Source organism: Podarcis muralis, chromosome 2 (genome assembly GCF_964188315.1).
Source record: "Podarcis muralis chromosome 2, rPodMur119.hap1.1, whole genome shotgun sequence".
In the NCBI taxonomy this organism is placed as follows: Eukaryota; Metazoa; Chordata; class Lepidosauria; order Squamata; family Lacertidae; genus Podarcis; species Podarcis muralis.
In genome coordinates this window covers 56,771,689-56,798,777 of record NC_135656.1, presented here as the reverse complement: position 1 = coordinate 56,798,777, position 27,089 = coordinate 56,771,689, and the positions used below count along the sequence as shown (strand labels likewise).

General features: G+C 41.8%; 1 protein-coding gene across 3 annotated transcripts in view; it reads left to right on the top strand.

Moving 5' to 3' along the window:
• Positions 1–27,089, top strand: part of FSTL4 (follistatin like 4) — a 343,706-nt gene that overhangs the window by 193,960 nt on the left and 122,657 nt on the right. For all 3 annotated transcript variants that reach the window (XM_077924525.1, XM_028718024.2, XM_028718025.2), the window contains exons 5-6: positions 7,833–8,020; positions 13,005–13,125. In XM_077924525.1, coding sequence (XP_077780651.1) covers positions 7,833–8,020; positions 13,005–13,125 — 309 coding nt within the window. The remainder of the gene's footprint in view (positions 1–7,832; positions 8,021–13,004; positions 13,126–27,089) is intronic.

The following is a 27,089-nucleotide window of genomic DNA, read 5'->3' as shown; positions in this document are numbered from 1 at the left end:
TTCAACATAATTTCCATACAGATCCAATGAAACTTTAAGCAGCCCCTGAATTATAGGTCATGAAATGAGATTTGGAAAGACCATGAAATTCAGGGGCTTTTCTGCCCCAGGTTGTAATGAAAAGCAAAATGTTGGGCAGGGGAACATTAAAAACAGCGAGAGCCACTATCCCCAACAGACTCTGCAAATGAGTAGTATGTCACACTGCAGTGTTTCTGCAGTTGGTGTAGCCACACTGATTAGATATTATTTATAGCTATTATAAACAGTGCTGAAATGCTTAGTCACCAGCCTTCCTGCCGAAGGTTGAATGCACACACTGGCCCTTCGCTTGGCGTTGCCACACCCTTCTGGCCCTGGCCTCTGATGATCCAGAGTTTCTGATCTCAAGCAACACCAGCATGAGTATAGCTGTACATGCACAGACACCCCTCTGCAAAAGCCTGCAAAACCTGTGGGTGTCAGGAGAGGGGCAGTCCTTCTCCCCCATCCGCCCATGCATCTAAGCTACCCATGAAGCAGCTCATGAAAGGGGCAAATAAAAGCAAACAGGACTTCCCCCTCCCCCATCTATGACCCCCCTAAAATCTGGTCTGGGGGGTTGGAAGAGAACATGTTGCAGTGGGAGGGGAGATGGTTCCATCTAGAAATCAGAAATACTTACGCTGATGGAATAATTTCCTTAGTGCAAAGTTGAATTCCACCCCGAGCCTTTGAGAGCAGAAGTTATCAGCGATATTTTCAACCCACAGGGCAAGAAACTTGACTACTGATAAATGTATCCAGTTATTTTAACACCGTCTGATTGCCTCATGGCCTGCACTCTGTGAACGCTCCAGTGAAATGTTTCTGAAGCTTCAATGTCTTCAAAGTGGATGTGTCTCTCAAAACCTGCCTTGGGATGAGGAAATGGATGAAAACTGACACCCATGTTTCTGGTTTGGACACCAGGTGGTCAGACTCAAAGGTGTACCTCAAAAGACATAAAACCAGCTAATGTAGCACATAGAATATAGGTTCAATTTATGAAAGAATCAGGAGTCCCTGGGAGTTGCTAACAAGGCAACCCAGCTGTGAGCTACCTATTAAAAAGACTCACCAATGAGGATATTCTGAAATGAGATAAATTGCTAATAATGAATTCGTGTTGTGAAGGAAAGGAAACTGCTGGAGGGCACTTAACAAAGCAGAGGAAAGAACACATTTGTGAGAGCACATTTTTTAATAAAAAAAAAAAGGCGTTTCATTATTCTATCTGTCTTAGCAGCAACAGTTATAGTGCCGGAAAGGGGACACATTTGTATGAGCCACTGGTGCTGCCAAATAAAACCTAAGAAGTGAGAGTATTTAGTAGATAAAGCTAGTGGATTCCAAGCACAGCGTAAGAAGATTACAAGTGTCATTGACAGCAGCAAGAGGGTAAAGGGAAATGATAAGGAGAGAGTAGCCACTGCCCTTGCTAAGCCCTATACAAACATCTCAAATAGGATTTTAAGAACCCTTTTGTGGAGAAGGTAAGGGAGTTACAGGATTTTTTAAAAAAATAAATAAAGCCACCCAGTTGAACAGTGCAGGAAGGGAAGCCACTTTCAGGAGTTTGGGTAAAGCTTTTGAAGAAAGTGGCGCCAGGAAGGCTAGTCTACTTCTTAGGTTTCGCATCACCCACACAGGAGGAACTCTTCCATCACAAATGCTCCTTTCCTTTCCTTTCCTTTCCTAGAAGGTTGCTTGCTGAAGATGCAGAAACACCCTTGCAGCATTGGAAGAGAACACAGAGGCATTAGGGGTGGCCGAATCGCTCAGTTTTGCTTTCTCTCTGTTTTTCATTTTTTCCAATCTGCAGTTTTCCGCATTCTATAACTATTTGTGGGTTGGTTTGTTGGTTTGTTTAAAAAAGTCCTCAGGGAAATTCATCTGCATTTTAGTGCAAAATCCTCCTTTGCAAAACCAGTTCCCCATATATAATGTTTTTGTTTGTTATTTCCAAAAATGCATGCATTTTATGCACACAATTTTGTGTCTGGAGAACTGCGCTGCAAAATTCAGAGAAGTGCAGATTTTAAAGGATGTTCCATTCATGCATTGTTCTGGAAAGTGTGTGAATTAGGTAGGTTTGCCTTTCAATGTGAACTCAATCAAATCCCACCAACTCCCACCCCTATTTGAAACAGAGTGGGTGGTGGCATGGCAGGCGAAAGTGGGCTTTGGTGACAATCACCCTTCTTCCTCCTCCAGCAGGTACATCCACTGGATCGCAGCCCTCCCCTTCCCTCAAAGGGCACTCTGGATCCAACCCATTTCTTTTTCTCCATTGTTCTGATTCTTATGCATATGTAATTTTTAATTTTCATTTAATTTGTGTTGTAAAAAGAACGATAATATTGAATAGAAATGGTCTCTGCGTTAACTGTTCCATTAAGTGTCCCTTGGGGAAAAGAAAGCTTTTAACTCTCTCTCTATCTCTGCTTGATGTATTAAATGCAATGATATTTATTAAACGCAATATTTGATAGCAAACCTGAGGCAAAAGTAGGGGCAGGGAAAAATGCTAGATGGTTGGTATTCTTACTGAGCCCTTCTATCAGAAACCTGTGCAGCTTCTGGACCAACCTTAAGGGCAGCCCCACATAGAGAGCATTACAGCAGTCTAGTTACCAATGCATGAACCTCAGAGCTGAAGCTGACCTGGACCAGGAATGGTCACAGCTGGTGTACCAACCAAGGCAGCTTCTAAACTGTGAGTTCTGAATTGTGCAAGGAGCCTCCATGAGTACAGAAGTTGCTGCAGCCAGTACAGGATAGGGCAGCTAGGTTGCTGAGTAGGACGTCTTGCTACAGTATGTACACATTATAGCACCATTAAAGGCATTGGAATGGCTGCCAATATGGGGCTGGGTCAGATTTAAAGTTTTAGTTATAAAGCCCTAAAGAACCTGAGGTCAAGCTACCCTTCAATGCTGAAGGGGCAGAGATTGCCAGCCTACCCCCTCCCCTTTCCTTATGTGCTTTTAATAGTGGATGGGGGGGGGGGAAATGCTTGAATAGGACTTAAGTGATGCCCTGATGTGCTAGAGGTGTCAAGCAGTGATTTTTATCTATGCAGGCGGAGGGGTAGCCATGCGTCTCACAGGATGATATTAAAGGATAAATTGGCTGAGTAGAAATGCTCCCTGTGATTAGCCATTCATATAAAAAGAGACACCTATTCATAAAAGACAAACTGAAACATGAGTAGCTTATCAAGTGCTAGCTCTGTCTTGAACCGGTCATTTGAATCCTTTTTCAATGTCGTTTTAAATATGGAGACTTCACTCTCTTTAGGTGAGGAAGGCACCACCGTCTTATGTTTGAGATATTTATATGCACATTAAGGGTTATAGCCAATATTATTATTATTCCTCCTCCTCCTCCTCCTCCTCCTCCTTCTTCTTTACATACCACCCTATACCTGGGGGTCTCAGGGCAGTTCACAGAATAAAATCAAGATATAAAACCACAAAATACATAATAAAAATAAAAACAACAACCCAAAAGCCCCCCTCCCCCACAAAAAAACACATTTTAAAAGGGCATAGGATGTAAATCAGATCAACCAAAGGCCTCGTTAAAAAGGTACGTTTTTGCATGTTGCCTAAAGGTGTATAATGAAGATGCCAGGTGAAATTTCCCAGGGAGAGCATTCCACAGATGGGGAGCCACTGCAGAGAAGGCCTCTTCTCGTGTTGCCACCCTCCAGACCTCTCGAGGAAGCGGCACACAAAGCAAGGCCTCAGAAGATGATCTCAGGGTCCGGGTAGGTTCATATGGAAAGAGGCAGTCCTTGAGGTATTGTGGTCCTGAGCCGTTTAATGCTTTATAGATCAAAACCAGCACTTTGAATTGGGCCTGGAAACTAATTGGTAAAGGTAAAGGGACCCCTGACCATTAGGTCCAGTCATGACCGACTCTGGGGTTGCGGCACTCATCTCGCTTTACTGGCTGAGGGAGCCGGCGTACAGCTTCCAGGTCATGTGGCCAGCATGACTAAGCTGCTTCTGGCGAACCAGAGCAGTGCACAGAAACACTGTTTACCATCCCGCCGGAGCGGTACCTATTTATCTACTTGCACTTTGATGTGCTTTTGAACTACTAGGTTGGCAGGAGCAGGGACCGAGCAACGGGAGCTCACCCCGTCGTGGGGATTCAAACCGCCGACCTTCTGATCGGCAAGTCCTAGGCTCTGTGGTTTAACCACCAGCACCACCCGTGTTCCTAAGTAATTGGTAGCCCTACATATAATGCATTGCAGTAATCTAACCTTGAGGTTACCAGAGCATAGACAACAGTAGCTAGGCAATCCCTGTACAGATGGGGGTGTAGCTGGGCCAGCAGCCGAAGCTGATGGAAGGCCCTCCTGGCCACTGAATGCATAATAATAATAATAATAATAATAATAATAATAATAATAATAATTTTTATTTACACCCCGCCCTCCCCAGCCAAGGCCGGGCTCAGGGCGGCTAACAAGCAATAATAAAAACAAGTTGAATGAATACAACTTAAAAACAAAATTAAAATACAACATTAAAATATTGAAACATTAAAATATTAAAATGTAGCCTCATCACAGGAGGAGAAAGGAAAAGAAAAAAGAAAGAGAGGGAGGGAGGGAGGGAGGGAATCAAATTGGCTCCAAGCCAAAGGCCAGGCGGAACAACTCTGTCTTACAGGCCCTGCGGAAAGAATAGAATAGACCCATTGAAATTAATGCACATGACTAACTTAGGTACTTTAATTCTAGTGGGTTTACCTTGAGTAGGACTCAGTGGAATACAAGCGCATGGGTAAAATTCAATGTGGTGCTGAGTGTGATATGCAAATGGGGAACGAGGTCCTCTCTATGTGACCACCTAATTTTGTTCAGAGGGTTCCTCCAACTCCCCAAAGCAGATTTAAGGGAAACCGGAGATGCATAGGGCAAGGAGATGGTCATGTTGTGCAAATGGACCTTGCATGCAACAACTTAGTTGTATCCCACACTATGTATTGACTAAATTGCCAGCTATGCTGCATAAACTTTCAATGCAACTTGCACACAGAGTAAAACAGCACAAGAAAATACAGCAACAGAAACAATACAAAACATGGAAATCAATGAAAGCCAGACTATGTATAAAACAACTGCTAAAACCAGATATGCAAGATACTGGAAAAAACTGGACAAATAAAATTTCCAGTCACTTTTGCACTGGGAAGAGATCAAAAACGGATCCAGATGAGCTTCTCTCTAGAGGCATCATTGGACAGATTCATATGATAGAAGGTAGACAGGTCTTATGCTATGCTTGGGTGGGTTCATGCTATGCCTGCTGGGGGTGGGAGATGAATTTGGTTCAGTTCACAGTTAAAAGTGAAGCTACTCAATTCACACTTCCCAAAACAATATACAGGCAACTCCCAATTTACGTGCATTCCACGCTACCACACATTTAAGTGAAATCACATATATTTGAAACACCGTTAAAAAATCCTGCAAAAACCCCATTCCATCCCCCACCCTGCCCCACCCCGGCCCATTCCACCCCCTTTTTGTGATGTTTTCAGATCACTTTTAGGTTTGGTGAGATGTGCGTGTGCTCAAACGAATACATATCGGAAGCACTGCCTGTACAAACCAAAACATTGCTATCCTTTAAAATCTGTAGGCCTTGCTGCCGAGTGAGGGTGCTTAGGACTGCAGCCTAAATAATGTTTTTTATTTATTAATTAAATGGCATGTCACCAATTACTGTGTTCATTAGTCAATTAAATTTACATTGATTAAATTACATTTGCTGAATTGCCCATCACCACAATGTATACTGAGACAGTGAAGGAAGTGTATAATAATTTACAGCCCCATAAACAAAATCCAGTGCTGATGGGCAAAGGGAAAGGCCACTTTTAGTATCCCCCCTCCCCATTCCTCTCAAATAGATAAACCAGAGCTAAAATGGTTACATAACAACTGTGCTATTAACTCACAGCCCCACTGATGAAAATCTGCACTTACTGATTAAAAGTGGCATCCTTTGATTAATTGCCTAAAGCTTTAGTTGATTAATATACCAATTACAGTGTGCAGCTCTACTTATTGTGGGAGTGGGGTTTTAAAAGGAAGAGTTTCTGTTCTCTTGGTGTTCTCCTTCTCCCGTGATTTGAGTTTCCATTAAAGCACGATTCACCCAAAGACACAAGAGCTAAAACGATCTGCCTCGCAGCGTCCCCACAGGCATGCAGAATCTTTTTTGGGGACCTTCATGCATTTCATGTGAAAAGTATGGAGAGTTTCCGAGCATGTTCTGTCTTAGAAACCTTCCCACAACCAGAAACTCTGTTTTACCAGGGAGGTTTCTAAACGTGTTCAACAAAATGCACATAGAAACACTCTTTAGAACATAGTCATTCTTGGAAGGATACAATTGTACCCAGAGGCGTAGCAAGGTCAGGTGGTACCCTGTGTGGAATTTTTTTTGTCACGCCCCACATCAACAGCTCAGGGTAGACTTGCGAGTCATCACCCCCCTCAGCGATGACACCTGGTCTGGTCTGCACCCCCCGCACCCCCCTTCCTACGCCTCTGGTTGTAACAAAATGTTGGCTCTTCCACTAATACATACTCTGCTTCAGTGTTACTCCATTTCTACCCACTGTTTCCCCAGTCAGCCTTACTTATGGGATCTTTTTATTCTGAACATTAGTGGTCCCCTACACACTTCACTGGTCCCTGTCCCAACCTCCACTGACAGAAAGGGGGAAAGAGTAGCAGCAAAACAGCAGAAGTCCCATTTTGGTTTCATATCCTATCATCCTAATCTTGAACTCATTATCAGGAAGTCAGTCCCATGGAAATCAGGATATCTTATATCCGAGGGAAACATCTGGGAAGATTTGGAGTTGCCCTCCATCCTCTTTGCTTTACAGTGCTATGTACCTGGCCAGCTGAGTTCAAGTCTTTGATTAGGCTAGTTGTGCTGCCTTCTACAGTAGGGAGTTCTTTTTGCAGATGTTACCAAGTACATCCTCCTGAGATGCAGTCAAAGAAGAGTGCACATAGCATTCTATTATGTGGCGTGGTGTCAAATGGGTCAGAGCTTGAAAACAGCACAGGGGAGGGTTAAGCCATGTGGGTCCTGGTACCACAAGCCCCTTTCAAGCAGTATTGTTTCTTTTATTTTTATTTTTATTTATTCATTTATTTTTTAAAAAAAACCTTTTGAAACTTTTGTAATATAGGTAATACAGCCGCAGAACTAATGGTTTTTGAGTTTGGTAATTTGAGTTTCAGCTTGTAAATGGCATATTTACAGTGTGCAAATGATAGCACAGGACTTCCGTCTGATAATCAGCAGTTCACGCCTTGAGACTCAGTTAGTTATGATCACCACTTCAAAGCCACTCTAATCTTCTCCTTATATATTAGAAAAACCGGACTGCACTGTGGAAACGCAGCAGTGCATAAACTGCGACTATGTGGGGGCAAATAAGGATACTTTAAAAAAGCATCTAGAGGACATTTAATGCATTCAGCAGATATTACATTTTACACGGTTGTCTGCTGAGTGAAGCCGTATAATCTGTAAAGTGAGATACTGATGAAGTTCCTTGGAGGTAGGATTTAGGGAGGGGAAAAACCTTGTCTTTATGAAAGGGCATCTCATTAGGATCGTCTTAAAGCATTGCTTTTGAAAACCTCAGTAGGTGCAGGGCATCTCCCTTTGGGCGGCACCTTTTCTGGCTCTGTAGAAGTGCAGTCTTTTAGCAGATCAAGCAGGGAGAGGCATGCAGTCACATAATCATGTTTTATCTTTCAGGTGACACGTGTACAATGGCAGACTACCGTCAACTGAAGGGTATCCTGCTGGACCTTCAGTCTCACCGGCAGAGGCAGCAAAATCACCCAGGAGATGAGAGAACCCAGAAGCGCTTCTTAGTTGAAGATATGTTTAACCACTTGGATATAAATGGTGATGGGCACCTCAGCAGCTCTGAATTGGCTCAGGTGGGTTTGTTGTTCAATGAAAATCAAATTATGAAGTGGACTGCATTTCCCATTCAAAGTGTAAATTGAGTGTAACCACAGTGGAATCCTCAAGAGACTAGCTGTTTGTAAAACTCTGCTGAAAATTAGACTATGAAATACCTTGCCGTAGCTGACTTTTCTCCCATCTGCCTCAGGAAGCGGTGGCATTATTGTATATTGTTAAGGATATTTTGCAAAATAAGAATTTTCTATGCCACGTTTTCTCCCCCCCTCCTTAGCTCTCTGGCAAATATAGGTTTGCGTCTCCAATCATCTTTTTTAAACATGCCCTGCTCGCTGACAGATATCAGATTTTATTTGCATTGAAAAATATTTAAATATGAAAATCAGCATAGATTCTCCCTCCTTCCTCTGAGATGCTCTAATACTAAAAATTTCATTAACAACAGTTTCTGTCCCACATGTACAATATCCTTTTGTAGCTGCAGAAGTGTTGATTGACAATAGATCAATTTAGATATATGGTGGTGAGACACACACACACACACACACACACACACACACACAAAGTGATATTGTCTTTATTATCATGCTGTGGAAGGTTATTCCCATCATGCCCTGATTATGTATTTTTGAGAAAGATCCTGCTAACCAGGAAGAAGGATGGACCCTTGATCTGATCCAGCGTGTTCATTTGTGCTTCGAGGCCCCCAAGCCCTTCCCCTGAAAATAACTTCACACTGACACGTAATTTTTAGTTTAAGTCATTGGGCAAAATTTAGGCCACAACTTTCTTGATTACAGCAAAGTGAGCAGTATTGGCTTATGCATTGGCAACAGACTATAACTGACTCCTGCCTCTCTGGCTGGAAGTCTGAAAGGGTAAGCACCAAACAAGGGAGCAAGATCAATGAAGACCAACCGAAGCTTACCCCGGGGTTCCTGTGGTCCTGGCATGGCCCTAGCCCCTCAAGCGGACTTCAGATGAGATCCAGGACCCCAGATTCCTTTACCAGAATACCCTTATTCATGGAGGGGCAAGTGATGGCTGCACCTCCCCTCCCACACACTTCAATAAACCAATGCCTAACCGCCAAACCTTGCAAAGTTGTGACGATTGCTAAGGGGGTAGGCAAAAACCAAGTGGCTACAGCCAATCTGCCAAATGGGAAAAAATTCCTACCAAGCCCCTGCTCCAAAGCAGGCGACCCAATCAAAAGCAAGGCCAAAGCAGCACCGCCTAAAATTAGGGAGGGAGGGTGGGTGTTTGGCAGCGCAAAGCAAGTGCCCCCATTTATGGCGCGCTGCCACTTTTGTAGGCCCCAGGAATCGTGCCAACTGCCCCAATTGGCCCAAATAGCCTGGCGCAATCCTGGGGCCCCATGGTTAAGGCTTGGGCCATTCCCCGCAACAACTCTCATAGCGGGGGTTCCTTAGGGGCCCGCGCGCAACCAGGACCCTCATTAAGGAGGATTCCATTTGTTCTTGTAAGATGACACAGTTGCTGAAAACCACAAGAGGGGAGAGGCTCTTGTTCTCATGTTCTGATCGTTGGTTTCCCACAGGCATCTGACTGGGCAAGATGAGCTATTGGCCTGATCCAACAACCTCTTCTAATGTTCTTAGGAGATTTGCTGGGTAGTTTCTCTCCTTTTCCTCTGCAAATTTTCAGGAGTGAATTTTCAATGGAATGAGCTCTGCTTCCAATCTCTCCCACTGACAGTTGAGGGCAGGGAGGCATCAACTGATGACGGGCTATATTTTTTTGAGAGTTTTCAGGAGGCAGCAAGATGCTGCTTTACCTTCTGCAAAAGACCAGAAAAAGGCAAATATTGCCCCATCCCTAAGTTCCCTGAACTAAGGAAGGAGAGGGTGGGAACCACATAATGGATTTGGCTAATAAGCATCCTAACTGAAATGTTGATTAGCCCTTACACAATATTTCTTTCTCCATCTGTTTTGTTCGTTTTTGTGCTGGAATGTACTCCTAGTAAGTCCCATCTTGAAAGGATTAAATAGCTGCGCAACTTAATTGTCACAATAACATGGCATGTTGAGATGTTTTGAATGAGAAGTTTTGCGAAATCACCTCTTTGGCTGAGTTGTTATGATAGATCAAAGAAGGAAAGACCATATCACATCCAATGTCTGCTAAATTCATGAATGAGCACTAATTGGTTGAGCAGAAATGTGATATTTTTCAGGCTTGAAAAAACTGAAAAATGTCATTTTGTGTGTGTGTGTGATGCACTGACAAAGCAAAATGCAAATGTAATCAGGCATTGGGAGTAGCTACTATATATGATGCATGTTACAATGGAATGAAAGAAGTGGTTTTCATTATCTTACGAGCAGAATTCCCATCATTTTAGCAGATTTATTTGTTTGGAGGGAGGGCTTGCATATTGCCAAGGCTCCTGAGCACATAGACATGAGCTGTGTTCTCATATGCCTTGAATTTCAGCTGGACCGAGTAGTGAGCACTTTACTTCTCTCCCTTAGGGGTAAACATAAACCATTTGTTTGTAAGGAGGAAAATAAGGACATTCACTCAGGAACACCCCTGAGGCATGGGCCATACCTGTTCTGTGATACTTGCAGTGCCTTTCACATAGAATAAAATATGCTCATATCTGCACAACTACATAAATCTAGGGCTCTCTCTTTGGTCATTCTAAAGTGTAACATGATCTGGCTTAAGGAGGAAGAGAGAGAGAGAGACCTATTGTTTTTATGAAGGGAAGTGGAGGGAGGACTCCTTTGTTTCAGGAACCTATTATATTTCAGTCCCTGAAGCATTGCACCCTTGTATGAGTTCCCTGGCAGTGGAATCCAGACAAGCCAGAGGAAGGTATGGCTGGCCATTTCCCCACACGCTGCAGTGATGTTGCAAAGTGCAAAGTTTTACAGGAGCAAATGGCAGCCAGTAAGTCACACAAGAGAAAGTAAAGAGATGGAAGGGACACTATCTTCATAGGCTATTTACCCATGGGATGTTTACCCATGTTTACTCAACCTTTGGATCAGGGGAGCAAATGCAGCCTTCTTTCTGCTGTGTCCAGTTAGGGAAAGGGCATAGCTCAGTGATAGAGCATCTGCCTTGCATTGTGGCATCCCTGGCATCCCCAGGTAGGACTTTGAGAAGTCCCTTCCTGAAATCCTGGAGAGGTGCTTCCAGTAACTATAGACAATACCAAGCTAGATGGAGCAATGATCTGACTCAGCGCAAGACAGATACCTATATTCTTATGTTCCAAGTTTGCAGAGGATTTGGCAGGAGGCCACTGCTTTGTTTTCATAGCCCATATTGACTTCCACATCATAGCTATTCTCATATGGCATGTAGTTATATATGATGTATCACTTCCTAGGCTCTCTTATGTATGTCAAATTTGGCATGTAGCTGTTGCATGTAGCAGGGCTTTGTATAAGATGACAGTCTGGGCAGAGGATATACTGTCAGTATACACTGTCAGTGCTCTTGTATATTGTATAGTGATAAATAAATGAGAAGCTATAACAATGATATTAAATGATTAAATGATTAACAGGATTCATCAAAAATTAATGTAGGAACATGATAATTGCTTCTGTTAGTTTAGTTAACTTGGTTGAAAGGAAGGATAGGTTGTTGTTGTTTTTAATGTAGACCATATTTTTGTTGCAACACATCTGCCAAATCTTTCTCCCTACCCAGTATTGAACTGGTTAAAAAAAAGAGGGAAAGTTAAGGGAAAGTGGAATTTAGCCTTTGGAGAATTGCCAACTTATTTGCTTCAATTAATGTCAAATAATTCTTTTCAGAGAGAAAAGCGCCCCTAGCAATAAATAAGTAGAAGGTCATTTTTTGTTCTTTTAATTCATGATACAAATTCAGTCTTAGCCACTAAAAACATTTGATTGAAATCCACCACACACACATCAGCCTTATTCTTGTGAAATATCAGATAAACTTCTGAGTATACAAGCCCATTAACAGCTATGGTAATTGAAATATTATTTTCATTTAAAGCTGTGTCTGTAGGGTCAGATTCATAAATCTGCTAAATTCATAACTGCTAAAGTGATTTCTTTCCTGGCATTAAATCAAAGGAGCTTGTCAGTATTGTGAAAACTTAATCAATTTTCAATACAAAAGCAGACAAAGGGAAATTTCTATCTTTAAAAGGTAGACCCTGGAAGTTGTGGTTGATTTCACTTTTATTGGCTATTTTACATGGTGGATGAAGGGTCATGTTTTTAGCATTATTACTTGACATTGTCACCAGTGAAATGAGCCACATCTGATATCATGAAGAACATGAAGCACTCTTTGACCATTTCCTTGGTGACTTGAATCTTGGCCTTCTGCATTCTCATGTTTGCCCCCAACCCATCTTTGAAATGGTATCATGAGACTTCCTTGTATTGCGTTGTCACACATTTATGTGGGTCTGAATGTAGGCTGATGCTGCATTCTGCCTTCCCGAAGTTTTTGGAAGTAGGGGATTAGCCAGTTTAGGTGTTAAATAGGAACTTTCTGAATGATTCCTGATTGACTTTTGAGACATTTTTGCCTACTTCATACAAAGTTGTTGTTGCTGCTGCTGATAGGGTTAACTTGGCTTTTCTATTACAACATGCATGTAGTACGGCCATGTATAGCTTAGTTTTGATGTATAATATTTCTATATATTGCAACAAATTTTGCAACATAAAACAATCACATTGGTGATTGATGACTCCTGGTGATTTATTGGCGACTTCTGCCTTCCAACCACTTGATCTCATACAAGGTAGCTGTGGAAACCTTCAAGCAATAATGGGAAACATCAGGAAAAACTCAACATTCCTAACAAAATGCAATTTTTGTCTAAACATACCAAGCTTATGTACTTTTTATGGCCTATTTCCCCACCCCACAATATCCCAGTGTTCAGTTTTCCCATACAATAAAAAGTATATTCAATTAAATTTGGTTAAGTAATTCTAATGATTCCACCTCTTTTCCTGATCTCAACAGTTGATGAAAAGGGACGACCTGGAAGAAGTTTTCTCAGATTGTACACCAGAGGATCTTCTCCGATTTGATGATTACAACAACGATGGTTACTTAACTCTGCAAGAACTGTATACTGCATTCCGTAAGTGACTTTATTGCTATCTATACTTCTAAAGTGAATCCTCTGCATATGGATGTGCAGAACAAACGTAGGACAAGAAAGGGTCCTCTCATCTTGCCGGGTGCCTAAAGGACCTTTTTGCCCCTTGAACCAGCTGGATCTTCCCCAGGCAACGTTTAATGCATTTGTTCTTCATTCTGTTACCAAGCAGCAGATGACAAAAGTGGCACAAGGCCTGAATGAAATTGTGCTTTTTTTTGGGGGGGGGGGTGTAATAATTCTGTGGAAGGTGAGCACTCTCATGCTCATCTCATTGTTAAGTGATTGTGCAAGGGAAAGGAAACTAGGTATGAAGGAAGGTGACCCTCTCCTGCAATAAATTATGGGCAGGGATTTCTTACACAAACTACATGTGGTCCCCACACTTCTTTTACTCTTACCTTTGCGTTGTCAAAATGGAGTAATAAAACTGCTAGCACATTTGCAAAAGCTAAGCAGGGTCCGGTATGGTTTCAAATCCAATGGGGGACTGTGAAGTGTTGCCGTCCAGCTCTGTGATTCTATGATCTGTGCTGTTGTTTTTAAAACATACCTTGTTAGATATAATTCTTCAAGAATTAGAGGTGAAAACACGTTTTCATTTCCATTAGATTTCAGTGCTGTGATAGGGTTTTGTTTGCTAGTAGGCAAAGATCTATCTACTTGTGCCTAGTGTGGAGATGTGGGAGTGATGCTCATGAAAATGTTGAAAGAATATAGGGGTTCCTCCCTCCCATCGGTTGTTAATAGTAATTTATGGAACAGATGTCAGAAGAAGATTGCTTTAGTGATGGCTTTGATGGCTGCATTGTTGTGGTGTTTCATTCTTAGTGGGAGGATTATGCATGATATTTCTTGCAGCCCACAAGAAACAGTTTATCAGCGATCATTTGTAATTCCCCTTTATATGTCAATGGGGAGTTGATGGGTGTAATCTTGATCATAGTTGGAGTTCAAATATTGCTATGTGAAGTTATTTTTCTTCTCTGTTTTCTTGCTGTCACCTGAGAATAAGCAACAACTTTGAAAGGATTGCCCCTCTCTGGGGCCATATCCAAACATTTGATTCTCCAGTAATGGCAATGTGTGGCTGAAATTAATGATTATGCCTGTTGTTGGACAGCAGCTTCTGACGACAATCTCACTTCATCCCCAAGCCCATTGTAATTCAAATCCTCCGAACTCTTTAATAAATCAGGACTGTAAGGCCTTCCTCTTGTCATTATCACTGTTCCTTCCTTTCCCCTAGCTCCTTCCTTTCTTAAATATCCATAGTTCCTTGTCTAGGCTTAATGCGATCCTGATGGAGGCCCACCCATAAACTTCCCTTGCACCAGGTATGAGAAAGTGTCTGGGGCGACGAGCTCAGAATAGAGTAGAGATTGTATGTATTAACTCTGAATTCTTTTGAGATGGTCTCATTTTGTATCAAGCTGGGGGTTCATCCTTCAGCAGAATAAAGCATGACAACTGCTACATTATGTGTCTTTTAGATACAATATACTGGTTATCTATTTCTGATCAACAGTAGGCTAATCAGTGTAAATAATAGGCTTATCAATATTTGAAGCCGCTGACTGAATACAGTGTACCTCGGGTTACAGACTCCGCTAACCCAGAAATAGTACCTCAGGTTAAGAACTTTGCTTCAGGATAAGAATAGAAATCATGCGGCGGCGGCGGGAGGCCCCATTAGTTAAAGTGGTACCTCAGGTTAAGAACAGCTTCAGGTTAAGAATGGACCTCCAGAATGAATTATTAACCCAAGGTACCACTGTACAAATAAAGCACCCATCTTTTTCTTATCTACCTTTTGTAGCAAAGGTCCACACTAGAGAGTGTATACAGAAGTAATCATGTATGATTCTCCCAGCAAATTTTTGAAAAGAACGGCAGCTTTTTCTGGGATGGGGATGGATAATTTGGAGCAGACGTGCAATGGATACATGTTCAACCCCTTTGTAAATATGAGTTTAGAACTCCATGAGGGAGCAAGCAGAGTCAACAGAGGCTCAGGACCAACTTCAGGCTTGAAAGGGGCCCTTAGCACTGGGCGCCCTCCTATTCTAGTGCTCTTCAGTGGGATTAACCTGTGATTGTGGTGAGCAGTTCAGTGCCCCAGAGGGATGCTGTATTATGGGCATTGGGCAAAATTACCACTTAAGAGTTTTGTTTCAATGTAGGCAGTATATAAACGGTTTGAATAAAAATGGCATTCGCTCAGTCACTGGTACTAAGAAATGGCGGGAGCGGATGTATGATTTAAAGGGTAGCCCACAAGAAATGTCAGAAGTGAACCCTGCTGGGATGCTGGAGCCCTGACACCGTCCCAGGATACCGTGAGGTGTCACCAGGCTTGTGGGGCTCATTTGGGGCAGAAAAATGAAAGATGTGGAAATGATTGAGCAAGGCTTTCTCTGCAACTCACCCACTCCCCAATGCCCCCTTCAGCAATTACTAATGCTTTAAGAAAAAGGGACCCCAGGGCAGGGTTAATGAACCTAAGTCAGTCATATCTACTAACTTCAATGTCTCTGGGTAGGGTTAGCATTGGATACAGCCCCTGAGTTCCAATGCCTTCTCAAGATCAGACCCAGGTTATATTAGGCCCCCCAGTTGACAGCCCTTCCCATCAGACCCCTCCTTTCCCAAGCAAACTAACCATCCTTGAAAAGGACAGGGAATCTACAGGTATAACAGGGGACATTAGAGGCCTGAGAAGCCTTGTGGTTAAGATTTTGATGCTTCCAAGCATGCGCGCGGTTGCAGTTGAAGGGGATTTTAGGACCTAGTGCATCCCAAGTCAATTAAAGTAGATTTCATGCATGCAGGTGTCAAAGGATGCCCCTGAGATCAGAAGCCAGAGGCCTATATGATGCCAGCTGTTTCAAACCTACCCACTTGTCTCACTCTCTCGACTGTTGTAAAGGTACCGTATTTTTCGCTCTATAAGATGCACCAGACCACAAGACGCACCTAGTTTTTGGAGGAGGAAAACAAGAAAAAAATATATTCTGAATCTCAGAAGCCAGAACAGCAAGAGGGATCGCTGCACAGTGAAAGCAGCAATCCCTCTTGCTGTTCTGGCTTCTGGGATAGCTGCACATCCTGCATTCGCTCCATAAGACGCACACACATTTCCCCTTACTTTTTAGGAGGGAAAAAGTGAGTCTTATACAGCAAAAAATACGGTAAATTTGCTTGGGAAAGGGGCTTCCTTCTGAAGCTTGGTTGAATCCTTGGAAAGACCTCACTTTTTCCTGATAGTTCTCTGATAAAATTCACAGGGTAAAACTATGAGGTGAGCCAGGTTTAGCTCACTAACTAATTCCTATGTGCCTTTTGCCAGGAATTAGACCCTAGATGAAATTGACAATGGGACCAGAAGCATTTCCAATGGAACTTTTAAACTTAAGTTTTGAGGGAAGACTACTTTGCATAACAATAATCTGCCTTTTAGGAGTTCAGAAGTCATAAGACTTGGAACATTATTCTTTCTCTAATATTCAGAACTTCAGAATTTTATTTTTACACCAAGGCTTACGGAAGCAGTGGCATTTTGCTTCATGAATGCTTTTCTGTCCCATGTTTGTCAGATGGACCCTGCAAAAAAACAAAAAAAAAAAACCCTACAGAAATAGCATTTGACCTTTTCTGGTTACTCTCTGCCCTTCGTAAATGCAAACAAAAATAAGTGCAAGCTTCTGTTTTTGTGTTCCCATTTGAAATAAATAAAAAAAGATTTTTAAGAAGGTTGGAGGGAAAATGCTGAGCTTGGTTAACACACTGGATACTTTAAAATTCATTGCATCCTATCTGGAGTACTGGATATGTAATAAAGCATAAACCCTCCTGTGTTAAGAAGGCTATAAAGTGAATTAACCTTGCTATAAAGACTTGACATGCAGTTACTGGGGAGCATATTTGGATCAATAGTTTTTCAAAGTCACAGGAAATATGGTTAGTTTCAGCAGGCCTCAAGTATTTGTGGTTCATTGATTTTTAAATAGGCAATGAAACCCAAGACAGGTGCAAACCATTACCGAAAGACCAAAATTAGTAAGATGTGTTCGAAATTATAGGGCAGTTAAACGTACACCAAACTGTAGCCAACTGTCAAGGCAAAATGAGCTATATTCTAGCATAACCACTGGAGAATCTGAACAGTTTCTCGGCCATTTGAGTGGCTATTCCTAATGTCAAGCAGATGACCAGAGTGAGTCCAGAAACAATAGAATTGCATCAGCTATCATAGAACAAAGGTCTGTCTTTCTGTTAAGGTTATAAGTAAGAACCGGTGGGGAATCTTTCCTCAGCTTACATAAGCCCAAAGTAATCAAGGAAATGGGTTATTTCAGAATCAATGTAAATTCAGTCAACTGCAACCTTATGAGTCCTCATCTCTCCCTTCAACAAATTTATTCCTTTCCTCTCCCACATAATCTCCCCACAAGCTTTCACTTGACTTCATGGGCTGGCACTTCAACAGTTCTGAGCAATAGGTAGGAGGGCAGGAAGACCTCTCTGCCACCTAGAACCATCAAATTGTAGAGTTGGAAGGGACCCAAAGGGTCACCTAGTCCAACTTCCTACAATGCAGGAATCACAACTAATCCCTGACAACCTGATGTGATGCTGCACAGTGTGGCAGAGGGTCAATAGTAAATACCACAGACTGGAAGTATGGTTTCCCAAGGGCTTTTTGTGAGTCTTTTTTTGTTTAAAGGGAGTTGGGTGGGGGCGTATTTGATGGATGTAGATAAAAGAGCAATTCTCCAGCTTGGAGTAAAATCCAAGTTGGAGAAGAATTCAGGAATTATAATTCTGTGTTTATGGCAACCAGTATCAACTCCCAAGTCACATTTGCAAGCCCCAAAATACAAATCTCACCAATACATGAAATGTGAAAATAAAGCAAGATCTGAAAAAATGCATAACATTTTTCACCACTCCAATCATTTCCTAGAGTGACAAGAAGGTTATTACTATTAATCATAATAATGAATATTTATTTAGTTTTATTTAACTGCCAGTTCTGATATGGGGTAGCAATGTACACAACATGTCTATGGCAGGCTTATACCAATATAGAACCACCAGTCTTCTGATCTGTACAAGATTAAGCTGGCCTTCCTTTGAAATTATGATTGTTGAGCATGCTTTGTCGCCTGATAAATATCTTAGTTCAGTGACATCACTAAATCCAGATCTAATCTACTCTCCCCAAAGTTGTATCAGACTTGTTCCAGAGGGCCTTCTCGGTAGTGGTGCCCTCCCTGTCGAACGCCCTCCCTTCAGATGTCAAGGAAATAAACAACTACCTGACTTTTAGAAAACATCTGAAGGTAGCCCTCTTTAGGGAAGTTTTTAATGTTTGGTGTATTTATTGTGTTTTTAATATTCTATTGGGAGCCGCCCAGAGTGGCTGGGGAAACTCAGCCTGATGGGCAGGATGTAAATAAAAAATGATGATGATGATGATGATGATGATGGTGATGATGTCTGGCAGCAGTTTAAAGGAAGTGTAACCTTGTGGATTTGATGAGCTGTGCTGTCAAGTTTTACAGCTACCCTTAGGTTTTTAAAACTTTATGGCTTTCCTGTGTGCAACTGGGACTGCAGGATTGCCAGACTGTGCCCCAGATTTTCTGTTCTTCCCATAAATGAATCCATTTTGCCATTTGGGTACAAACTACCACAAAGTTGTGATTCTGAATGCTAGACAAGTTTTGTGAACCTATATGTAGTATTTCTAGTGCCTTCAGTGTTCAACTGATCAGAAGTTTATTTTAATCAGGCTAGCAAAACAGCCATTTGCAAATTCACCTGTAGCAAATAAGAATTCCCTCCAGGGGAATAGATTACCGTAGGCATGTGCCTTCGCTGTACTCTTTTTGGCATCTACTGAAAACTTTCTAGTTTAGGCAAACCTGCCCAGACATTTAAATATAACATATTTTTAATATATCTCTCAGCTTATTTTTAACATAGGATTTTATTGGTTATTTTAATTTATATTTTAGGTAAGCCATGTGGAGGTTTTGATAATTAAATGATATATAAATCCTGGTTTGTTTGTTTGTTTGTTTTTTAAAAAAGATTACTTACCATCAAATATGTAAGCTGCTCCCTCAGGTAACTATTTAGATTTAAATAATTATTTATATTATTTGCTAAGCAAGATTTATATTCCACTGCATCAAAAAAAATATCTCTAAACAGCTTTCATAAAATGGAATGAATAAAATATTTATCAAAAGTGACAATAAAAATGGATTTTAAAAACAATAGAAATAGTAAAACATTCAACAGTTTTAAAAGCCAACGTACAGAATAAAAGGAAATCCATGGGTAGGTGTGCCTAAACAAAAAAAAGTTCTTAGTGATGTGCAGTGATATGAAAGCAATGTCTTTGGGATTTTGATCCATGCTATTTGCTCTGTGGTGACTGTATCCTACATGTAAGTTATCACTTGGTCATGTGGTCATCAACTGATGAACGTGCATGTGTGAACCAGCCATTGGAGATGCGCTACTAAGGTCCTAACCTGCCTATTTTCAACATACAATGACCTACCAAAAAATAAATAAACAGGGATAAGAGCAGCTACAGATGAGCTGCAGCATAGCATGATCCCAGTTAATTGGCATGGAAACAATCTAGCAATTTGGAAAGCTTAGAGCCCAGCTGAGTAGGACTTTCAATATGCTCAGATGACTGCTTGTGGATAGATCTTTTGGAATGAAATTTGACTGGAGGTCATTAAAATTAGGCAAGTCCCTTCTAGCTTCACCTTTATGTCATTCCCTAAAGAGACAAAGAGGGGAGCAAAGTTGGCAGGTGTGATGTTCTGGTTGGGGGTGGAATAATGCTATCTCCTAGCGCTGCATAATATAATCAATGTGGGCAGGTCAATTAGCAATACAAGTGTGTCAAAGAGAAGGACAACATGTATTCAATCGCAATGATTCTGTCTTGTCAACTGTGTGAATTAATAACGTGCAATTAACACTGAAGTTAAAGTCTCTGTATATTATAAACTTAATGCTCACTAGAGTTCTCCAGAATGACATTAATTCATGATGGCTTGGCTCAGCATTGCATCAGGCTTCCAAACATTATACAGTGGTACCTCAGGTTACATATGCTTCAGGTTACATATGCTTCAGGTTACAGACTCCGCTAACCCAGAAATAGTGTTTCAGGTTAAGAACTTTGCTTCAGGATGAGAACAGAAAACATGATCTGGCGGCACGGCAGCATCTGGAGGCCCAATTAGCTAAAGTGGTGCTTCAGGTTAAGAACAGTTTCAGGTTAAGAACGGACCTCCGGAACGAATTAAGTACTTAACCTGAGGTACCACTGTATAATAACACAGAAGTACACTGTGGTTTCAGAAGCAAAGCCATCTTGTGTTCTCTGCTACACTACAGCTCAGTTATGGGGGGAAATCGTTTTATTGGGGCTGCTAACAACAGCATGGCTCTGTTAGTAGGCCAATCCACAAATAATGGCATCAGGTACTTTCCGAATCTCGTCTAGCTCTCACAAAGCTCACAAAGCCTTCCCTATTCTTTCCTTTTGGGTGTTCTCAAATTGCATCTCTGGATGCTCACATGTTGCGCTTTCCAATAATACTTGTTGTTGCATAGCAGTCTGTGTGTGTTTTGTCACTGGGGTTTTCAATTACAGGCAAGGCAATGTGCATGTACTGCTATTTTAAGAAATAAATTACAGCTCCTGGACAGGCCAGCATTTGTTTGTTGCCTTGCTGCAGAATCAATCCTGCAGAGGTGTTAAGAAAGAGCAGTTGTTGTGTAAGAGTTGTAAGCCTTTGGTTGCTTCTCCATATAAAGTGGTACCTTGGTTCTCAAATGCTTTGGTTCTCAAACTCCGAAAACCTGGAAGTAAGCGTTCTGGTTTTTGAACGATTTTTGGAAGCCAAACATCCAATGCGGCTTGGTTTTTGAACATTTCGGACTTCCAGAACGGATTAAGCTTGGCGCTTTTGTTTTTGCTATTTATTTTCAATTTTTGTTTTGAGGCTTTTTTGATTAATTTGTTTTTGTGACTGTGTGGAACCCAGTTCAGCTACTGATTGATTGATTGATTGATTGATTGATTGATTGATTGACTGACTGACTGACTGACTGACTAATTGATTGATTGTGTGACTGTAGAAATAGATAAAAGTAAAAGCCCCCCATCCAAACAATGACTATCATCAGTGCAGGGAAGAAGAAAAAATAATTTTTAATTTTTATCATCTACAATACTGTCTTATTTATTTTATAGTACAATACATTGATTATTGCTTTCATTTTATGGATCAATGGTCTGGTTAGATAGTAAAATTCATGTTAAATTGCTGTTTTAGAGGTTGTTTGTAAAAGTCTGGAACGGATTAATCCGTTTTGCATTACTTTCTATGGGAAAGCATGCCTTGGTTTTGGAACGCTTTGGTTTTGGAGTGGACATCCGGAATGCATTAAGTTTGAGAACCAAGGTACCGCTGTATGTAGGTTTGGATCCTAACAACTGTGACTAAATTTTTGCAATCAGAAAGGGCCTTTCTCAGCCTTCATTCCCCTGTTGCTGCCTTGGGTTCCCTTGAAATCATTTCAGTAGTCAGGGGCCCACAGAATGTGTCACAGAGGGAAGCCCTGCTGGGGAACCCCTAAGGGAAGAAGGCTCAGAGCCCAGGAATTGGTGGTGGGAGACAATGAAGAGGGACAAGGAGGAGGAGACTGGTCCAACACACAACTGTGAATGTGCAGCACACCTGCTGAATACTTTACTGTGCAGTCCAAGACAGCAGCAAGCAGTGCACTGATGTTCGCTGATGTTCTCACAACACAGTCTCATGTGTGTCTTCTCAGAAGTAAATCCCACTGAATTCAATAAGCTTTACTCCCCGGTACGTGTGTCTAGGATTGCAGACTAGCTCTGAAATCCACAGGACAAAACGACCATGGTCCAAAAATATCAGCCAGTTGGATGCTACACTTTACCCACCAGTCTTAGTTGCTTCAGTCTGTGGTCTCCTTTCGTGTCCCTGCAGGTTTTTGGTGCCAAAGTAGGAAATAATTCATTAGTTTACCAACATTGATTTGTTTCTCCTGTAAGCTATGCCGTAGCCACACTTCAAAGAGGCCATAGGAAGCGAGGGACTTTCTCTCGTCCCACATCAGACGGAGGCAATGTTGAAAGATGATACTTAAGCCTCCTCAGGGAAGAAATGAAGTTTCCTTCAAAGTGACTGAAGCGATTGCCTTTGAGCCATGCGTGCCTCAAAAATATACTCTGCAACAATATTATTAAACAGCCTATTTATTTGATGCCTCCCAGAAGAATGAATTATAAGCAATTCAGTGTGATAGCCCTGTTGTGGCCAAGTGGGGGATGTGGTGGTGGGGGGAACAGTCCAACAAACTTCAATGTACAGGAGCCTTGCAAATTGCTTCAGATACGATTGGGTCCAGTGCCTTTTGAAACCATACTTTGATATTTTGCTAATTTGGTGCATTCTCCACGTATAAGCCCCGACAGAGCATGGAGGCCTAAGAGCAAACTTTGCATGATGACTGAGCACAGGCATGCAAAAATAAGAGGAAGAAGGAAGCAGAACAATTACTGGAGCTGTATTCCCCAGTATTGTCGATGCAGTTTCATCATATCTCTGTGCATGGGCCCCAATATCACAGGTCAATACCCCTGTGATTGCCCCGCAGAAGAGGCTTTTTGTTTCCCATTATGGTGTGGACTAAGGAAGCAGTCAAATATGCATTCTGGCAGAATGTTTATTTTTAAAAACAAAAACATTTGTGCCGCACACACTAATATTGTGAAGAATAACCTTCTCTGGAGGTTTTGTAGCAGAGCCCAGGTGAACTTCTGTCTGGGATGATTTAGTTCCGGTGAATCTGCACGGCACAAGGGACTGGATTAGTTAACCTAGGTCCTTTCATGCTCTATAATTTTGCAGCTTTGATCCATGAATAGAAATTTCTTCCTTTCCACTAGCTACTGTGAAGTAGCAGGAGATCTCATTTATCATCTAGACCCAATATTAATCAACGCCCAGGAAATCTGCTGTACCTATGGGATTGTGGAATTTTTGTGAAACACATTTGTCATTACTGGTTATTTTGTTGCATTTTAAAGAAGACCGGGGTGTGTGTGTGTTTTCCTGCATCTGACAATGGGAAACATTTTACACTGGATAGGGAAAAATAATGTTGCAATGTAACATTAGTCTCCATCTTGCAGCTAAAGCAACTCAGAGGTGCTTTATGGGAGCTCTTTTTGCATGAGAAAAAAAAGTAACAAGTCATCTGGGATAGCATAACAGCTCTTTCCAGATCTTGGCTACCTAGCAGCACAATCCTGTGGATGTTTACTCAGAAGCAAATCCAACTGTGTCAATGAAACTTCTTCCCTAGTGTAAGTATGGTGAAGACTGCAGCCCCAAATGCTACCCCCCACACACTTAGTTTGGCTATTGAGAAGGAATGAAGAGGCCTTCCTGTTTGAGACAGACAATGAGTGTAAACTAATGAATGTTGTGCACAGTTAGTTTACATTGCAAATGATGGGCTTAACACAGTTAGTGGTGCATTGAATTTAGGGTGGCTGTTCTCAGTTTGAAAGGCCGCTGTCTGGTTCAAGTCCAGTTTAAAGATAAAGAACCATAAGAAAAGCAAACTGGAGCCTTGTTGCTGCTCACCAGCAGTTAGTTTCTGGACCTCAGGCAGAATAGGCACACAGGTCACCTAGTCACAGTCTTCCTCATTGTACTTTTATTTCTTTTGCAGCAATTACTTCTCAATTAGCAACTACACATATAAATCAGCATGTTCACATTTTGTGCAAACGCCATGCAAATATGTGCTCTTTTTGTCCTCTTTCTTGGTGATGCATAGAGTTGGGGTTGTAGCTATTAGAGAGACATCTGAGCTGAGTACGAGACTGATTATCTAGGAAGCAGATAGGAATTTGATACAAATCACTATGGTTGCATGATCCAGGATTGCAGCTCTGTAAACGGGAACATAGAAACCTGTTATATTCTGATGCAGACCATGGATACATATAGGTCAATATCATCCACACTGACTGGCAGCAGCTCTCCGGAGTTTCATGCTGGGGACATTCCCAGTCCTACTTGGAGATGCCAGCGGAAATGCCATGACAACTTTTGCCTGCAAAGGTGAGGCTCTACCACTAAGTTACAGTTCTTCTGGTGGCACATTTCCATTGTTTCCCAGCGAAAAGTGCCCTAAACTCACTGAGTTCTGTACGTATTACCCAGTACTGGTAATCCATGTGGGTACAGACATTATGACTATATGCGAAAACTTCCAGCATATCACTGCCTGAATAACCCGAATAACCTTCTAAGCCATTAAATTGAGAAATGAAGTTGGACTGATCGTCAAAATTCTGAGCTGATGGGCTCAGAGCAAACACTGAAAGATTATTGCAGCTTACTGGGATTAGCTTCAACGTGTGGTATTTGGGAGACCAAAAGAGTTTCATCAAATAATTGTTATAACAGAATTCTCTTCAGTGTTTACATTTGCAAGAGTTGGGGTTTTTTATTATTCATTGAGTTTTATAGACAGAAATAGATCAAAATATCAAATTCCCCTGACAGTTTAATTATATGGAAGAGAAGTATTATTTCCCTTAAAACCCAATGCTGTTATCTGTGTATCGTTTATACATGGACAAAAATACTTTTGCTTTCCGAAGTTACCAGTTGCGATGAACACATTGCAAGGCAAACTTATAAAGGTTTAGTTCTTGTGGAGCTCTACCAGCTGTGCCTGGACTGTACCACTACAACTGGAGGGAAGAACCTCTTTCAGGTCAAGGGCAACCTTCCCTTCTCAGCAACATTCCAGGGCCCCATGCCAGAGGAAAAAGCAGTGGTAGGCTGCATACTCTCCACACACTCCCCTCCACCCAGCAAGTCTGCTCACCTTGTCCATGGCATGGCAGTTGAGGCACACCCCTGCTGCCATTGCCGTAGCCCTCAGAGGATGCCCAATGGCTGGTGGGAGACATCATGTCCTCGACCCCAGGAAAACCTTCCAGAAGGCTGGCTGATGCTGGAGATAACCAATGCATCAGTCAGGTGGCCTGATTGAACCAAAAACAAGTAGTACTGAGGTCTTTTCTGTTCCTACATACATGGCATTCAATGGATGGCAGAGCTCACGACGGCTGAACCTGCAAGGGGTATTATCAGAGTTCAATGATGTATTCTAACCAGACAAAAACACTTGAGAAGGCCACAGAGCAGGATTACTGAGGGATCCAGCCTGGAAAAATAAATGCTTCTCAGGAGACTCCCAAGGGCTAAGTAAAGTCACCCAGAGGGTTGTATTCAGCCCCTTGGCCTACTATTTCCCCTTCCTGCACTACAGGTCACATGTGCAACTATTCCTGCCTACCAAAACAAAAAACCACACCACTGCACATTGTGCATTAGATGCCAGCACGGGAAAGTTCATTGCGGAAAGAAGTCTTGAAAGTCCTACATCAGTAAATGATGGCCTAATTTTATACAGTGGTGCCTCGCAAGACGAAATTAATCCATTCCGCGAGTCTCTTCATCTTGCGGTTTTTTCGTCTTGCGAAGCACAGCTATTAACGGCTTAGCGGCTATTAACGGCTTAGCGGCTTTAAGAAAAAGGAAACAAACTCGCAAGAACTCGCAAGACATTTCGTCTTGCGAAGCAAGCCCATAGGGAAATTCGTCTTGTGGAACGACTCAAAAAACGGAAAACTCTTTCGTCTAGCGAGTTTTTCGTCTTGCGAGGCATTCGTCTTGCGGGGCACCACTGTATAGTTTTTGCTACTTTGTATGTCTTGTGCTAACTTACAATCTAAAAAAGGAGACATTCTAAAATGTCTCTAATGCTATGTCTTTTTTTAGAGAGTGGGAGGGGGATGTTATTGACTAGACATGACATGAAATGGGAAACGAGAAGCAACTGGAAGAAATGACCATCTGCCAATCTGCTTCTAGCATAGGATGCCATGTTTCCAAAGCCAATTCTTCAATTTTAGCCAGCATATTTTCCATCTGAATGCATGAATTGTGTATCTCTTATGTTCAGGCAGCCTGACAAATGCAGTCATAAAGAGACTGATATTTTAAGCCAAAGTCTGATTTTGTGTCTTTTGCTGCACTGAAAGAGACTGACATATCCGTGCAACATTAGTATAAGCTTGCTATTTGAAGAATTGTTATTTTTCTCCCTCTTTGACGGGGGGTGGGTGGGAAATGGTACAGCAACTTGCAGGCTTGAAATGAGTTGTTCACAGATGACAAAAAACTAAACAAAAAACCACCCAACCATCCCTCTCTCTCTCTCTCTCTCTCTCTCTCTCTCTGGTTGTCATTCACTTTGCCATGCCAGCTCAAATAATAATTTGTTAGAAAGGGGCTTATTCACTTTCATAAATGATGACAAGCATGAGATCAGTGTCCTAATTAGTCACAAGTATTGCATGAGTATGAAGTACTTTCATCAAGAAGCATTAAAGAATCTAAAAGGAAGAAAGAAGCAGCTTGGTGTGAAAGGGAGCAGAGAAGGGAACTCCCAAGATAAAAAAATAAATCCTAACAATTGGGGAAATTGTACTAAGTGCATAGAAATGTATAACAACTATGACAACACACTAGGAAGAGATAAAATGAGATCACAGAAGCTTAAACATTTTCTTCTCCTTTCTCTGTACATTACTGCATTATTATAGGATTTCTGTTCCAGTGTTCTTTAAATGGGCAAGTTACAACGTTGGAGGGGAGTTTGGATGAACTCACAAGTTCTGCCTGCCCCCTTTTTTTGTTGCCTTTCATGAGTTAGAAGGCAACTAGAGCAGGAGGTCTCATATATCTTCAGAGGCTCCCCACACATTTTAGATCCCTAAT